This window comes from Amaranthus tricolor, chromosome 10 (genome assembly GCF_026212465.1).
Source record: "Amaranthus tricolor cultivar Red isolate AtriRed21 chromosome 10, ASM2621246v1, whole genome shotgun sequence".
Taxonomy (NCBI): Eukaryota; Viridiplantae; Streptophyta; class Magnoliopsida; order Caryophyllales; family Amaranthaceae; genus Amaranthus; species Amaranthus tricolor.
In genome coordinates this window covers 5487098-5505516 of record NC_080056.1, presented here as the reverse complement: position 1 = coordinate 5505516, position 18419 = coordinate 5487098, and the positions used below count along the sequence as shown (strand labels likewise).

Genomic DNA, 18419 nt, shown 5'->3' with positions numbered 1-18419 from the left:
ATCATGAATGATTTTAAATAAATAAAATCACACATGCTTGATCAATGTATTGAGTGGGATGATCAGATTAGAGATGATATGAATGAGTTATGCTTTTTTTTTAATTTGATTAGAGATAAAATTAGTTGGGAAATATGTTGTATTTGTGTCTTAGATCTTGAATAGTCACTTAAGCCTATACTTATGTTGACTATGCCTTATTCATTGTTCTGGGTTATATCATCATTATCTTACTCAGTGTATCCCGCTCATAGGGACTATGAGCAGGATCTAGGGAGAAAGAAAGACGACAACCCATACCCATAAAAGAGGATGCGGTCAAAGAGTTCCTCAACTAAAAAATTCTCCTCTAAAGAAGTTCTTCCTGCATTTACTTGTCGTTCTGCATCATAAGTTTGGCCTATAACAATAATATATATATATATATATATATATATATATATATATATATATATAATAAATAAATAAATAAAACTACGCATATAAAAACTAAACGTAAAAATAAAGGAAAAGTAAGAGCGATGTATAAAAGGAAAGGGACAAGAACATCAACAAGGGTTTTAATATTTATTTTGCATTGTCTTGTCTTGTTTTTTTGTCTTGTCTTGTCAGTTTGTTTTGCTTTTTTTTTTTGCAGGTATTTCTCGAGCTGAGTGGCTCTTTGTCCACATTCTTTTTTATGGGTATGGTTTGTCGAATTTCATTTTTATATATATGATGATAATGATGATGATCGTTGTAGTTGAATCCAAATTTTTAAAATTAAAACTATGAAATTGTTGTTGTTATTTTATTGTTTTGTTTAGATGAAAAACTATGGTGGAAATTTATTTTTTACTTTTATAAACATTTTCCTCTAAATTTTGCACCAAACTAGTCTCTCCACCATTTGATTATCAACATCTCGGTTTTTCTCTTCCTAACATAATATTTTTTTTTCAAAGCAAATCAAATAATAAAGAAGACTAATTACATTTCCCATTAAGAAAATAATATTGATAGAAAAGAGTTTTTCACAAAACAATGTTTTCTGTTCCTCTTATCTAATTTGGTCTCATTTTACTTTTTGTTAAATTTTAAATACCTAAACTATTATCTAAAAGTATTATACGAGAGTGTCTTACCATGAGAAATTAGAAGTGATCACACCAAGACCATAACATGTGATCACTTTAAAATTATAAATAATCACTTTAAGGTTATAAGTGTACATTAATTGGATGATTTGGATTAGCACAATAGATATGATTTCACGTAAAATCGTCTCATTTAAAAATTTATAAACTAATAATGTTAATGTTATAGGGGTATGGAAAGTAAATTTTATTTACAATTATGGTTAGACTTAGTGATTAAATGTTTTTTCTTTCATCATTATGATATATATTCAATTAGAGAAAATATTAATTCTATTTTCCTCTTGTTAGTAGGAATTTTATAGCTTACCCCAAATTCAAAAAAGGAAAATTTTAATTTCAAAATAAAGTAAATTCTCTAGCAAGAAAAGAATGAAAATTGATTTTGGAGCCTCCAACAATTAGATTGACTCATTATTCCCAGATGTATTTAAAATTAATTACTCTATATTAAATTGTAAATTTTTAATCAAAACTACTTGAGGTTATTTTTGTTGAGCGACAAAAAGAAATTCATATTAGCACTTTTTATCCGTAAAAGCTTAATATACTAAATGATTTTATTAAAAAAATTAAATGTTTATTTTTTTTGAAAGAACATGCCTTAAAAGTGCTTCGAAAGAAAACAAGAAACAATGTTATTTTCCAATTTAAACAATACAACAAAGTCTTAAATAAAAATATTTACTCTGGTTCAAAATAGTTGTTACACTTAAATAATACTTAATTATTATTATTTAATTAATACTTTTTTTACCTTTTATTCTTATATATTAAAAAATACTTATATAAAATCTTATTTAAATTGTTTCAATGTATATTTTCATAATATTAATTTTTTATATTTTGCAACAAAATATTTTAAGGATCAAAACAATACCTTAGATAACGGAAATAAGAAAGTACGTGATCACAATCATTAAACATCACTAGCTGTCATATTTTGCTGAAAGTGCGAGCTTGATATAATTCAAATAATTAATACTTCAAAAGATAAGTTTATTCAAATAAATACCTCAAAAAAATATTAAAAAATGGTCAAAGAATAAGGTTATTTAAATGAATTTTCAAGATTTTTGGAAAAATTAAAATGTAAAACAGTTACATCTACACTAAAATCCTAGTTTCTATTCCATTACAAATTCACAACCACTTTATCGAAAAGTTTCAGACGCTTTCTAAATAAATTTCCATGAGCAAGCCAAAAAAAATTAAAATCTTAGCAAAAAAAATCACAAATTTAAAGAAACCAAGGGAGTAATAGATATGTTGTCGTATATATCTCATGTTAGGGCTACTATCATCAGCTTAAGCTTTAATTTATTTATAGCCCCAGCTCCTAGGATATGTTACTCCATTGCTACAACCATCGGCTTAGATTTTCTACTTTAGCTCTAGAATATGTCGAATACTCTATCAATATAAACTTGATCATTAGATGATAATCTTTACACTACAACATAATATACTTTTAGTGGATATATTTATTGGCATTAAATTAAAATGTCACTACTTTAAATTTTAATGGTATATATAGTGGATTTAGTAACATTTATTAGACCCTTTAACAGCATAATAAAAAAATCTTATTTAAATTTTTCGCCGCATTAGATCTATTGATATTTCTCATAAATGTCACTACTCACTACAAGCTATAGTGACTATTAAAATTGTCGCTAAAGGCCAAACAAATTAAGTGTCACTAATAAATCACTTTATAGTGAAATTCAAAATAAAAACTAATAATTATGACACTCTAAATATAAATTATAGACATATTTTTCAATATCACTAATATATGCCAGTAAAAGTTAATTTTTCGTGAGTTTTAATATGTACTTAGATCAATCCAACAAAAACTAGTATAAATCTATACTTGAACGTATGTAGGAAGTAGCCATGCATGCAATAATCTCATCAATTTTTGATTTATTTATAAAATAAAAGAATAGTATACCATGCAACTAACTAGCTAGGAATTAGGATATGATTCTATGATATAGCTCAATCATACATAAATAGCAAAACATTCTCCATATATATAAACATCAACCTTTTAAAATCAAAAAATCCTTCATCATATTCTCAAAACCCAAAAGAGTATTAAAAATATAATTAGTTTTCAATATGCCTCATAGCATAGAAAACTCTTCATACCTAAGATCAAATGATTGTCTTCAACCAAAAAAAAATACATCTTTTCCATTACAACTTCCTAATAAATGGATGATAAACCAAACCATAAAAATACCCTTAATCAAAAACATTAGAGACCCAAATAAATTCCCACCAAATACTACTAAATCATGTATAGGATGGGTCTTAACACTTGTTCAAGAGTGTGCAAAAGCAATCTCTCAAAGAAACCCTAGTAAGACCCAACAACTTCTTTGGGTGTTAAACGAGGTCGTTTCACCTTATGGAGATTGTGATCAAAGAGTAGCATATTACTTCTTAAAAACCTTATTTGCAAAAGCCAATTCCTTAGGACATCAATCCTATGAAACCCTAAAATTTGTGGAGGAGAAAAACTATTGCTTTGATACATATGTGAAGCTTTTGTTGAAGTTTCAAGAGGTTAGTCCTTGGATAAGTTTTGGTCATGTAGCATCAAATGGTGCAATATTGGAAGCTTTAGAAGGGGAGAACAATTTGCATATAATTGACTTAAGCAATACCCTTTGTACCCAATGGCCTATGTTACTTGAAGCTTTAGCTACAAGAAATGATGATACACCCCATTTAAGCCTTACCCTAGTTGTATCTAGTAACTTAGAATTAGTAATTACCAAAGAAATTACAAAAAAGATGGAGAAATTTGCTAGGTTAATGGGTGTACCCTTCAAATTTAATGTAATTGGTGGGTTAGATCACTTAGATGAGATCAAAAAAGAGGATTTAGGAATACAAGATGGTGAAGCAATTGTTGTGAATTGTATTCAAGCCTTACAAAGGGTTCAAGAGGAAAAAAGATCGGTTGTAATTGACACGATTCGATCTCTTAACCCGAGTATTGTAACAATTGTAGAGGAAGAAATTGATCTTACCAACACAAAAAATGATTTTCTTATGTGTTTTGAAGAGTGCTTTAGGTTCTATAAGTTGTACTTTGAGATGCTAGAAGAAAGCTTTCTTCCAATTAGTAATGAAAGACTAAAGCTTGAGAGATTAAGATCAAGACAAATAGTTAAGATTTTAGCTTGTGATATTGATAGTGGGGAGGAATATTGGAGACCAAACAAAGCAAGCCAATGGACTAAAAAGCTTAAAGAAGCTTTTAGTCCTTTCCATTTCAATGAAGAAATTATTGGTGATGTTCAAGCATTATTAAGAAGGTATAATACTAGTTGGGATTTAGCTTTGCCACAAAGAAATGATCAAGTGGGAATACACTTAAAATGGAAAGATGAAAATGTTGTTTGGGCTTCATCATGGAAACCTAATCCTTCTTCACCTCAAATTTTATCTTAGGGTTGGAAACTTGCATGATTCTACACTATAATATAATCCATCTTCCTCTATTTATAATTCATCATCATCATATCTAGTGTATCTTTATCCCGCTCATAGAAAAATCCTCTATTTATAATTGTCTTAGTAAATAGCTTGTCCTAAGGTGCTTGAATTGGTACTTGTGTTATAAATTATTGCTCTTTTTCTCTTTGGAATAGTTTGATATTCTTAATGTTCTTTTATTTTATCATATTCAAGCTTTATATTTTGATTCATTCATATATGTAATGAACATTGTATCATATGAAACCATCCATGTACTTTTACACATATGTACCTAAGTTATGTCATTTATAGATAAAAAGATATATGTACATCTTTAATGATCATGCCTTTTTTAGTTTGTACAGGAAAGCTATATAAAATATAGTTTGGTAATTTATTGATTCATCTTTTACTTACTTTAATTTAAATTAACGCTTTCTACAATATCACAATAAAATGCGCTACATAAATAAGTTAATAACTCAATCAATATAAATCATGAGAATTTAAATTCCTTACTTTGAAGTTATCTCACCACGATATCAGCTCGTTAGGAAAACCATAACCATTTTAATTTTTTTATTCTTTTGCTTTTCTACAATATTAATTTGTTTTCTTGATCTCAATTCGGAATTTTTCTATTGATGGTCATATAAACTAAAAAGATGATAGGCTTCATGATTATGTCAATCATTTGGATTGAGTCAAAGACATATAATTTGTTGGTTTCAAATTATAATAGACTATAATAAATGTCTCATTAAATAATATATATTTTTTATTTATGTGAAGCTACACATAGCAATTACAAGGGTTAATTGAAAATAACTTTTTTGTTAGTTTTATCAGTATTAACAAGAGTAAAATTGCATACATTTAAACCTCTCAAATTCCACCCTAAGTAAAAGTCAGTTAATAATATTGGGATAATTGTAACAAAGAATGATATACTATTGGGCCATCATCACTTATATTTGTGTGGTTTTTGCATGCCATCATGTTTTTTGGTTTGGTGGTTTTGTGCTTTAACTGTTATTGTTTGAAGTTATGTACCTCCACCTTTTCACTTTAGACTCGAAACAAGAAACCGATAAACAATATTTTTTCAAATAATATGTCATAATGAGTTTTGAGTATTTTCAAATAAAGATATTATTAAATTGGAATAATATTTATAAGAATAAATTACTTTATATAGCTTTCATGCATGTTGGCAAAAGAAAAGCTGAGACGACCAAGAAGAGGTTACTAATCAAATTGTGAGATTCTTTTTAGCAACTTTTACGTACACAATGCTACTGATTCCAAACATTTGGATTTCCACAGTGAAAGACAGTCTGTTTAGTTCGTTTTATTTATTTTGTAATATCCATATTTTAGATAATATTTTCACTATATATTATTTAATTTTTATTTAAATATCCATTTTTTAACTTTTCTTTCTTTAAATTATCTACGCGTAACTTTAATATTCTCGATCATCACTTTCTTAACTTTTATGTCAAGTCGCATCTAATTAAGCTAGAGTGTTGTTGAATAGTGAAGCTTGGAGATCATGTTGTGAGATTTTATCCTCACCTTATTACAGTTTGATGAATTAGTAAAACAATAATAGATAAGAGATTTTTTTATATAACTATCAAGGCTAATACTAGGGTTCAAAACTTAATTGAAAATTGTTTAGAAACTAACTCAATTAAAAACTTAAATTGATTATTAAGACACCAGAATATATTATATATACTCTAACAAAAATAATAATAGGCTTGGTGACTAGGGATCAGAGGTGTTCAAAGCAGACCCGATGACCTAAATTTTACCCAACCTTGTAACCGAACCCGATTTGACCCGACTTAAAAAATGATTTACAATTATGTAAAAACAATATATATAGACACAAAATTCGATTTCAAATCGACATGAAATACCCCATCCGAAATCAATCCAATCTCCCGAATGAACGCCTCTACTAGGGACTAGCACGTAAACTTAGCTAATGTCTTGTTGATAAATCTATCTAAGGCATCACCATCACCACGACTTCTAGCTAGGATTATGCGATGATCAAATTCAAAGCGTCAAAGTTGATAAAGATCACTAACAGTACGCAATTTAAACGAGATTCGAATCATAATTATATTAACAAAATGTGAATAAAAAAAAGTACAACCCATTATGTTATGCAAACCTTCTAGAAGCCTAGAACTAACAAGAAAACTAAAATATATTTGGATATTGGGTTATTTTCCATCAAGGCATGGGATATGTAATCAAATAATATTTCACATGTGATAAATGCAATTAACCCTAAATGGAAATTAGGGATGCATACCTCTTGATTTCTAAGGTTAACCCTAGTCCCTTTATCAACCATGCTTCTAGGATATTGTCATAGAGCTCTCTTATTAACCATGGCAGATCCAAAATTTAAAATATTAAATTTGCGAAATTTAATTGAACATATATTATAGAAATTCAAAAAATTCAATTAGTATAGTAACTATTAAATCAAGAAATATAAAACAAATTCAATTAACACTTGTATCTCTAAATATCAAATATATAGAAAAAAATAAAACAATTTTATTGATCAATAATCACCATTAGTTTTCAATTTTTGATTAAAATCAATATGAAAGTTCAATCCTAATTTAAATAAACTGAAGATATACTCAAATAAAATCATATTTGAATTCAAACTATAAAACTTAATTAAATTATAATTTAATTTCAATATTTTTACCCGATTGTGGGGAAATTGTAAAAGTTATTGTGATTGTATGGAGGGTTGTAATCAAAGATGTTAGTTGAACGAATAATAAAGATTGTTGTTTTATGAAAAATATATAGGGATTGGAGATACTACTATTGTGGTTTATGAAGGAAAAACGAAAGCGAAAGTAAACAAAGGATATTAAATCATTATTAATTTCATGTGCTTACGGTAAGCTAAGTTCATATAAGTAGTCTATCATTTAAATAATGAGTGTTTTAATATTTTAAATGTTAATTTTAACATTTAAAATAATATATTTAACATTAAATAATTGGTGATATTTTAATTTATTACGTTGAGCTATTTATCTTTTTTAAAACTGTGTCACCTTGAAAATATCCTACATGAAAATTTGTGATTCCAAAGCAAGTTAATTATTACAACACAAAATGTTGTATCAAATGGTTTTACAATGAGACACACTCCATACACTCCATATATGGGTTAGTTGTTAATATTCACAAATTCTACCATTAGACAGTCTTATCGTGAGACGTGATTTATATTTGGGTTAAATAGCCTAATAATAGAAACTTTTAACATAATGAACCCTTAGTATGGTCTTGTCTCAGGGTAAGACGGTCTCATACAAAAGAAGCTAAAAACTGAAAAAAAAAAACTTTTTAATTTGCTTAATCAGTTGTTTTTTAAAAAAACATTAGTTGGCTGCTTGTATGGTCTCACCGTAAGACGCCTCATATTTGGGTTAAATAACCCACTATTATAAACTTTTAGCAAATAGATTTCTTATTTTAAGGTCGTCTCACCGTGAGACGGTCTCATACAAGACGGGTTTACCAAAACAACATAAAGCTATCAAAACAATTACACATTACCTTGAATAGTTATGGATGATTAAGAAGAGTGTTGATTTAAAGAACTAGTAACCTACATTTGCCAAAACAACCAAACTTCATCAAAACCCTAAAAATAGACACACTAAAAAAATGCATAAAAATTTACCTTCATTCGATCTAGAGTATCCCAAACTAATTTTGAAGTGCCAAATTGAAAGAGGAACGCAACAATTAATGGATTCAAACTAGTGTATTTGTGGAGAGTGTCGAGTAGTATTATGCTAGGGTTTTGAGAAATAGGAAAATTAGAAGGGAAGGAAGCTGTTGCGTATTTGTGCAGCTATCTGTTCGCAGTTACTAACGGCAACAGGTCAAACAAAGTCAAAGGGCTGTTCGCAATTAGTAACTGCGAACAACTATTTTGTCTATAGCTATTTTGTCTTTTTTGACCTGTTCGCAGTTACTAACTGCGAACAGCCCAAACCTTAGGTTTGAGATTTTCACGCTTACTTTTGGAAAAGTTTGAAAGTTGTATTATTTCGTTCATTTTTTTGATTTTTTATCTTAATGTTTTCAAATTTTCGTCTTTCACAAGAGTAGAAGATATTTCAATCCAACTATATATTGGGCTAAAATACTAAGTGGAAGCCCAAAAAGATACCCTTAACCTCTAATCCACTACCCGAAAGCCCAGTTCATGAACGTTCAAAACCCATCCTCCCAAATTAGGGTTTAGGAACCGCGACTTAGAAACTTTGCCATTTCTCTCTTTTCCCACCTCTCGACATTCCTCTGCAACCATCATGGTACTTTCTCTCTCTATCTCTTAAATTCTTAAAATTAAGCTTTCAATTTTCTCTTGTCCGTCTTTTTATAAAGATAATAGAATTGCACTAAATATTTTTATTGTTTTTGATTGTTGTCTGTAAATCCTTGTGTTATAAATTTCTATAGAATTTGTTAATGTGTGAAGTGTAAACGCCAAAATTTGTTGAGATTCAAGCGTATAATTTCTGTCTCTTAAATGGTAATTTTTTTTTTATCAAAGATCAATTTGTTGTTGTGAGAAATGAGTATGAGGTTATTCGTAAAGACATTACAGCCATGAATATTTGTTAATCGGATCTGGTAGTCTAAGTTTTTCGATTGAGTATGCAGAATTTTTTTGGAGAGTTTTCCTAAGTAAGATTATGATCTTTGTGGTTGATTTTCTGGTTATTGAACATCTGTGATTGCTTATTGGATGTACATTGGGATTATGCAGATGGTTTGGCGAAACTTTGATGAATAGTTGAGGTGGGAAATTGTTTTCATTGGGTGAAAAACGGGAGGACAGATTGAATTCTTGACATATTTTTTGTAAAAAAGAAAAGTTTTCCAATGAATCAACTAATTCCATATGGTTTTTAAATGTGTCATTATATACATACTACCTGAATAATAGGGTGAAATATTCAGGGGTAATGCCCCGTCTGCCCAAACTAAGTTTCGTCCTATTTTTATCGGTTTGAAATTTCATCAGCCCAATTGGCCAATTCCATTAAGGGTTGTTTGGTTGGTATAAAGGCATTTTCCCGAAGAAAACAAGATAGAAATTTAGGTTCCTCATGTTTGGCTTAATGGAAAACTATTTTCCCCTCAACCTTTTTTGTACAAGAAGGAATCTACTTGACCACAACTTTAAAACATTGAGCTCTATAGCATTTTGTCAAACATTTGATGTGCGCATTTGATTGCTTGAATCAAAAATCATAAATCATAAATCATAAATCCTAGATTGAAAATATCAGTATTAAAATTGAATCAAAATTTTATAAGTCAAACTATGAACACCCTGCAATAAAAAATAAAATCTAACTGTAAAAACTTGTATTTGTCAATTTTTGAGTCATAAATTAAATTATTTGAAAGAAAGTTCAACTATAAATCAAACAAAGAAACAAACTACATAACTAATAAGAAATAAAATCGTGAGCAGTAATTTTAAATTGATATTTGAGAATATCAAGCAAAAGCGTTTTATTTTTTGTCAATTGAAGAAAATCTAAAGGAAGAAGTGAGAGGGTAGAACCATTTGGTGTAAGAAGAATTATGGAGAGGGATGTAGGGTGAAGCTATAAACCAAACACTGGAAAAAGAGAAAAAATATCGGTAGAGAACCATTTTCCTCCCTACCGAACTCCCCTAAGTAAGTTCCACCTAGGCAGGATTAGGGGGTTGGATATACCCAACTATATCATTGCACCTTGATAGTAGAATATGGATGCATTATTGTCATCCTCTATGTTTTATGCAGTTAAATGGCTTCAACGTTTTGATTACTGGGTTTTAAAGGTCTGAGTGCTTATTTTTGGTCAATGATTTTGGGATTTGTGTTGATATACAGCCGAAGCAGATACATGAGATAAAGGACTTCCTTCTTACTGCCCGAAGGAAGGATGCACGCTCTATCAAGATCAAAAGGAGCAAGGATGTCGTCAAATTTAAGGTTCGCTGCTCCAAGTATCTGTACACTCTGTGTGTGTTTGACTCAGAGAAGGCTGACAAGTTGAAGCAGTCTCTTCCCCCAGGTTAGTGCCTTTTCTCATATTCAACCATCTAGCACTATTTGTTTTCCTTGTTATACTTGTGAGTCTGCAAAACTATAACTGTAAATTGTAGCTTATATGTCTATGACTGCAATGTAGAATCTACATTAAATTTATTGTGCATACTAGGCCTGGTAAATGGGCAGGTCAGGTCAGGTGGTTTTTTTTGGAGGGGGGTCCCAATTGCACAAGAGGCAGATTGACTGAAGATTTACCAGCTGGTTCTCCTGTCAATGAACCAATGATAAGTGAATCTGTAATAAGATTAGAAAGATTTACTCTTATTTCTGCATATTGGGAAGTCTGTGTCTCTTAGTTTCAGGTTGGGTTAGTTGCAGACCAACCATATCTATTAGAGGGTGAGGAGTGGGTCCTAGTGTCACGGATCTGGATACATGACCTTAGGGTCCGGGTCTGGGTCTACATATTTGTGACCTAGATTCGACCCATTGACCCATTTACATCTTTTTTAAAAAATATTATATTAGCCATCATGTGTATTTAATTGTTTTATTTGAAATTTTTGTATATTTTTGAACATTGCGTGATTTGAACTTTGTCAGTTCATATAATTTAAAATGTGGTCGTTGTATCTGTACTTTAAAAATTAAAGACTTGATAAATATTTCGTCATAAAAACTAAAATGTTTGAAAACTTTATATATTTCGCTCAATTAGTATAAAGTATTAGATGATACTCGTTAGTTAAAAATGTTTATATAATTTTATGCGAATGGTCGAAAATTGTACTTCATAATATATGTTTAAAAAATTTCAGGAAAAAAAATAAAATTGTTCTGGACCTAGATTCAGACCCTAAGGGTTTGGGTCCGAGTCCAAAATTTTTAGACTACGAATTTGGGTCCAGGTTTGGGTCTAATAAAAAATTAGGGTTTGAATCTGGGCCTTGTTGGACCCGACCCATGCCCATCCCTTATACTTCAAGTATACCTGTGTTGGATTGATGAAGCTCAATATGACTATGGTACTTTGTCAGTAGCGCACTCGCTCTATGTGTCAAACCAAAAAATAAATGGAGTTGTTGCAGAAAATAGTCAAGTCTACACTTTTAGACACCAAGTGGTTTACAATTGTTTGAGTCCAAGCATCATACTTATCCTATGATCAATGATTTTCGGGTCAAGGAACTTGTAGGCTTGTAGCTGATCTAATCTTTCCTTGTTTTAATACTAGTGTTATTTCTCATTCGATTATGCAGGTCTCAGTGTCCAAGATCTGTGAGCAAATTGAGTTTCTGTTGGAGTTGCTGTTTTCATATAGTAGCTGCTAGCCAATTGGTATCATCTGTTTTTGTTTCAATTAAACGTTTGAACTTTGTTGAATGCTTTGTTAAACCCCTTTTGAATGAGCTTTTGTGAAAGATAAGATTTTGACTTTAAACAAAGCATATTACATTGACTATTATATTTATATCTACTACCAATTTGGACGTATTTCTTGTTTATTGACAATGTTATACTTCTGATATGTATATGAGCCATGGAGAGATAACCACAGTGAATTATGCCCAATTAGGAATGGGGAAGAAAACTTGTTTGGTTGAGCTTCAAGGTAGATAGATTTTCTTGGAAGGATGAAGATGGTTCATTACCATAGTATTTTTCTCCCGATACGTAATTATGTTGTAGTTGGGTGAAAATGTTGATTTATAATAGTGATATTCCTCTCTATTACTCCTTTTGTCTCCTTGATTTTCACTAACGATATGTCAGTATCGGCATCAATTTTAAAATAAGAGAAGGTTAGAAAATATTTTGGGCAAATATCAAATTATGAGTGATGATTGCAGCAGAATTGATGATGGTTACTAAACTGGTAGAAACCGTTTGAACATTCGAACTAGTATGTATTTGTTGGTGGGAAAATTAAGAAAAGTGGTTAAAGTGATATTTTATGGAAAACTGAGAAATGCGATTGAGAATTAAGAGATTGTGGGCCGTAATCACATATACAAATAAGATGAATTTAATAGGAAGAATTTTAAAAAAGTGGGGCAAATTCCTTGTGACAGAGTGTAGCTGATTAGATAGTTGATCGTTTCTAGGACTCTTCCAGAAGTCCAGAACTATGCCGGAGTATTTTCCTGCTACCAAATTGAGAAGATAGGACAATGTCATGACTATAGGCCTATAGCCTATAGAATATACGGTCTTATTTGGCTTCTGCTTGGTTGTTGACATTCTATTTTCTGACTTTGTCGATCATAATGAACGTACTAAGAGGTCAACCTTGTATGACAATTAGTATTCCTTCTGTCTCTATGAAATTGGACCCAAATCATTTTGGGTGAAATTCAGTGGAAAATGAAATTAAATTGGAGAATAAGACAAAAAACAAGTGGATGAGATTTAAAGAAAGAAAGTAGGGTCATTGTCAAAAAGGAAAAGGGTGCAAAGTGAGTGTGACAAACTAAAATAAAAAAAGGTGCAAATTGAGAGGAACAGAGGGAGTATATAGTATAGAGTCGTACTCAAAGTTGTCTAATATTCTAATTAAATATTTCTTCATCCAAATTTAATGATTTAGTAATGGAATGTTCTATAATACTTGTATTATTTTAGTTTGGCAAAATTATTAATGAAATGATTTATTGATTTTAAATATCATTGTTGTTCTTAAATAATGATTAAATGGTGAAAGTGAATGAGGTATGAAGTTGGAATAAAGCAAGCCTAAATAAGATAATGTATAAATTACTTTAATATGTATATAGTAAAGTAGCAAGCATTGTTTTACGATAGAAAAAAGAGAGTATAGCAACTAGCAAATATTATGGAACTGATGAAGTATTTATAGAAAAAAAAATTATTTTCTTTTTATAAAAATGGAAATGAAAATAGAAGATAATAAAGGTGAATGTTATGATAAACTTTTGTACCAATAAATTGCATAATTGGGTAAGATTGACCTAGATTATAAATGACCAAACATATAAGTTAAAGGTAGGATGTGCTTATTAGGTTTGTGGAAAATCTAAAATTGGTGTCTTAAATCATTATTCGAAATTTTATCAAAGGCATGATGGGGAATATATATATATATATGAAATTTTATCAAAGGCATGATGGGGAATATATATATATATATATATATATATATATATATATATATATATATATAATTACTATTCTTGATTTGTTTAGGGTCGTCTTTAAAATGTTTAGTGAAAGGACTTAAATCAAACTTACAATAAGTTCAAACTCGAATCAAAATTTGAACATAAATTAGACTAATGGGTTAGAGGTTTGTAGCAAAAACAGTAATTCATTGAATAAGTGGACTTTGGACTTTTATTTTTTTGGTAAAATAACTTTTAAGTTGACTAAGAAAACCAAAATAAAAAAAATTATTTCTATTAGCTTTTTCATTGAATTTTAGTTTTTGTTTTAACTTTTCTATAATAAACAATTTATAACTCGTAAATATTTTTTATCTAATAAACAGTTGGTTTAACAATCAATATTTTGAATTGATCAAATTATTCAATAAGTTTGGCTAATAGTGATTTGCACCCGTTTTGAAAGGGTGAAGGCCAATTATGGGAATGAATGGGTACAAGTAGTTTGGAGTGACGAGTGAGTAAGATCCATAACTAATGCAACTTAGGAGCACCGTCGGTGGTCATTTATTCATTAGTCATTATGATTAAAGCTGGAGGACCCATTTTTTTACTTTGTTTTTGCTGATTCAATTTGATGGTGAATTGCATTGTGTTTTACACCACATGTTTAGTTATTTAATTCTAAATATTATTATTATTATTATTATCATATTATTATTCTAATTATAAAACGTATTTACTTTTATAGGAGAAAACTTTATACGAAGATGGTAAATTATTATTATTATTATTATTATTACGCTAATTCTTAAATAAGACAGTTTCACGTTTAGATCATTTTTATTGGCTGATTCAATATATATTTTTTGTCTTAAAAGGATCACTTATAACGTTAAAGTGATCACTTATAATTTATATATAATTACTTTTTATAGTCTTAAAGTGATTACTTATAATCTTAAAACGATTACTTATAATTTTAAAGTAATCAATTGGCCTATTATATGGATCCGTCTCATAGTAAGACGGTCTCGTATAAGATGAGGTGTTATTATTATTATTATTATTATTATTATTATTATTATTATTTTTATTATTATTATTATTATTTACTACTATGATATGAATTACTCCCATGATGTTAAGTTTTTGGTGCACCAAAAATGCTAGGTTGCTTCGCGTTTATTGCAAGATCCAATGCAAAGTATACACATAACATGGTTTTTGGGTTTTACTGATTTTACAATTAGAGATCTCACGTGTGGGCGTGTGGCGTAGGCCCTTATTAATTAGTTGGCGGCTTGGCGCTATCAACTCTCAAACGTCAAATCCAGATTAAGATGCTCTTCCCACTCTTTTCACACCAACTCTTGTATATGGAACTCATATAATTAGTTTATTTTTTTAATTAGTTATTTTAATATTATAACTAATCATTTTAAAACTGTTATTGATTACTTTTAAGTTAAAAGTAATTATTTTAAGATGTTTAGTGTATATTAGACTAGCCTAAAAAAATTGTCTCCAACGTAAGAGTGTCTCATTAGAGAATTCTTTTTAATGTCTTTTTGCCTACCCTCAATCAATGAAATTGTGGATTGAAATTGTGTTTGAGACATTGAGCTCACAAAATGTTTTAACTTTATTATTGTCGGTGTTATTGTTAAAAAAATTATTCAGATATTTTAAGCATATATGAACATCAAAACTATGTTTTTGTCTCGCAAATGAGACCAAAAGACATTGGTCTAAATCTAAATGAACAAAAAAAGTAAAAATATAAAGACAATTATTCTATAATTTAATGGTTAATTGATGGTCTTTTGATTACCGATATTAAGTGGTTGTAATAGAAAATGAGTTTTAATGTTATAGGAAAGGATTTAGACCCTCAAATGGAATAGAGAAAGGTTAAGAAACTTTAGAGAACATAGCATAATAATAGAGGTCAAACCAAATAATGCAAGAAACATAAAAGCAGGAACACAACAAGATTTAATGCAACCTTAAGTACCTTTCCTTATAAGTGCTTAAAAATCATTGATGATTCAATAATAAAATAAAGAAATCAATCACAAAAATAAAGTAACTCTCTAGAGCTCTAAAATATCTCCAACAATGGAGTTTTTCTCAATAGTATAAGTCAAGCTTATAGATTGACCGATAGCATATTTTCATGGATTATAGGAATATGGAGATTTATAATCATTTACATGGACATGTATAGTGATACATATTAGTCAAACCTTTTTGATATTCTTCAAAATGTTTAAAGAATTCTATTGTCATATCTAGTGGATTCCTTTAATATGAGTATGAAATAATTCTTATTTAATGATTGATATGCTTTTGATATACCCAGTGCCGTTCTTAATAATTTTTGGGCCCTAGGCAAAAAATAAAAAAGGAGCCCTTATATAAGTAAAATTTCGTTTATTTTTTCTTCAATTATTTAGTTCAGTAGTCATGCACTTAAATGAAAAACCTAATGTTGCAAGTTCGATCCATATTGCTAGAAGCTACTAATGCAAATACTAATTTTAATTATAAGATAAGTCAATTTAGGCCCCTTAATAAGTTGGGTTCTAGGTGGTTGTACCTCAAAACTACCCTCAGGAATGGCTATAGATATGTCTAAATGTTATGCTACAAAAGGAGGCAATTAAAGGAGTGCATGTGGTTGTTAAAGTCAAAGTGGCAATTTTAGTTATAAAATATTGGATAAGTCATCCTGTTTATTAGGATTGATGTCTTTGACTTCTTGCAAAGTAAGAACTGAAAATACATGGATATGCGCAAACAAATTAAGGTGTTAATAATTTGTTTTGATAGTTTAAGCTTAGATTTTGAGAAATAAATTTGAAAATCAGTGTAAATGACATTTGTGCTGTCAAATTTAACAAAAAGTGATTTAAGAAATTTATTGTTATACTCTTGTTCTTGGACAAGTGGAAGATTGGAGGAAAATGCCCTTTGATACAACTAGTGCAATAAATAAATATAATTTAGACAAATATAAAGATAAAATATATTTAATTTTGATTATTATAAATGATCATATCATTCTACTAGAAATTAATTTTGACTTATACACTAATAAAAAAATTAGTTTACTATCAATCATAATTAGGTCTTATAAAATCACACATATAAATACTAATCGAATAAAAGCATTCCATAGATCTCATTGGGTTTATGATGAATGTTCTACTATGGGATTGATTGTGTGTTATATCTTGAGAACTAAAACACATATTAATCCCTAGATGTTATATGTAAAATTAAGAGGGTATGAAGAGGTGGTCGGATTTACATGTGCATATATGTTATGCATTTGGTCATTTTTATTCTAGTAGTTCATCATCCTTTTACACTCCGCGTGAACTATTCTACACTTAAAAGCAATAAGAAAAGATTCTTTTATTTTGTACTCGTACATATGGTGATCTGATCAGTACTTGTGGACCGAATTTGACATTTACTGCAATTCATGCCCAAGTTAATTGTGAATTTCACGCATTAAGGATATGAAACTTTTATCTTGAAACCCCATATCATTATGTTCACGAGATCTTGGATTAGATGTGAAGATTTTTGAAATTTTGCTAATCACATTTGGTATCCAACATAATAGTTAAAAAAATCTTTAACATTCAAATAATCCTTTTAAGTTCCACGGTATACAAGAGTACAAACTCTAAACATCTCGGGCTTGATTTATCCGACAGTTATAGAATGAGAAACAATATCGATGTAATATAGACTTTAATCAATACCTGCTCAAATCTTTTTCCAAGGCTTAAACTCAAAACAAAAACCTATATATGTTAAATGCAATAAACATAGAACCCCATAAAATGTTAATCAAGATTAACTTGGCTTTCTCATTATAGATCCTTTGCTTCTTTAAACTAATCATGACCCTTAATCAAGATCTTAATTTTAATTAAACTAAATAATTTGATATGAATAATGTACGTCTAGAGCCAACCTAACACATAGAAGTATATAAAATGTTAGGACTAACTATTCTTGGTAAGAAAAAGTGACAAGCTTAGCTTCCAACTCTAACTTACCTATACCTTTCTACTTTAATTATTTATTATTTAACATAAAATAGAGGTAGAAGGGCCTAATCCCAAATCAGAACATGCTGGCAGACTTTGATAGGCAAACCTTTTTGTGCCTTTATAAGATGGGATGCACAAATTATAACTACAATCATTAGATTAACTTGGCCTTCTCATTATAGATCCTTTGCTTCTTTCATGTGAACCATCATTTATTATAATCCAAATAATTATTTCTATAGCCTAACATAAACTTCATCCCTTGTAAAATATTTGCAAAATATTTTGCTATATTATCATTATTGGTACTGTTTATTTATATATATATATATATATATATATATATATATATATATATATATATATATATATATATATATATATATATATATATAAAAGCTAATGTATAAGAAAAAATATAGTCAAGTGGCACTATCAATAAAGGTTTAATTGTGACATAATATTTTTGATA

General features: G+C 29.1%; 2 protein-coding genes across 2 annotated transcripts; both read left to right on the top strand.

The window, feature by feature from the left end:
* The first annotated feature begins 3136 nt into the window (after positions 1-3136).
* LOC130825306 (protein SHORT-ROOT-like) lies at positions 3137-4832 on the top strand. The gene has a single exon (XM_057690465.1). It carries the CDS (start codon positions 3264-3266, stop codon positions 4605-4607), a length of 1344 nt encoding a protein of 447 aa, XP_057546448.1. The 5' UTR covers positions 3137-3263; the 3' UTR covers positions 4608-4832.
* A 4043-nt stretch (positions 4833-8875) lies between these two features.
* On the top strand, positions 8876-12249 carry LOC130825305 (60S ribosomal protein L38). Its single transcript, XM_057690464.1, has 3 exons — positions 8876-9013; positions 10594-10777; positions 12015-12249. The coding sequence occupies exons 1-3, from the start codon at positions 9011-9013 to the stop codon at positions 12035-12037; spliced, it is 210 nt and encodes a 69-aa protein (XP_057546447.1). The 5' UTR covers positions 8876-9010; the 3' UTR covers positions 12038-12249.
* The last annotated feature ends 6170 nt before the right edge of the window (positions 12250-18419 follow it).

Bases quoted from the DNA above. Each gene is read 5' to 3' on its own strand.
- LOC130825306 (XM_057690465.1), top strand. From the start codon at position 3,264: ATGCCTCATAGCATAGAAAACTCTTCATACCTAAGATCAAATGATTGT.
- LOC130825305 (XM_057690464.1), top strand. The intron at 10,778-12,014 runs GTTAGTGCCTTT...TCGATTATGCAG, and splicing joins GAAGCAGTCTCTTCCCCCAG to GTCTCAGTGTCCAAGATCTG.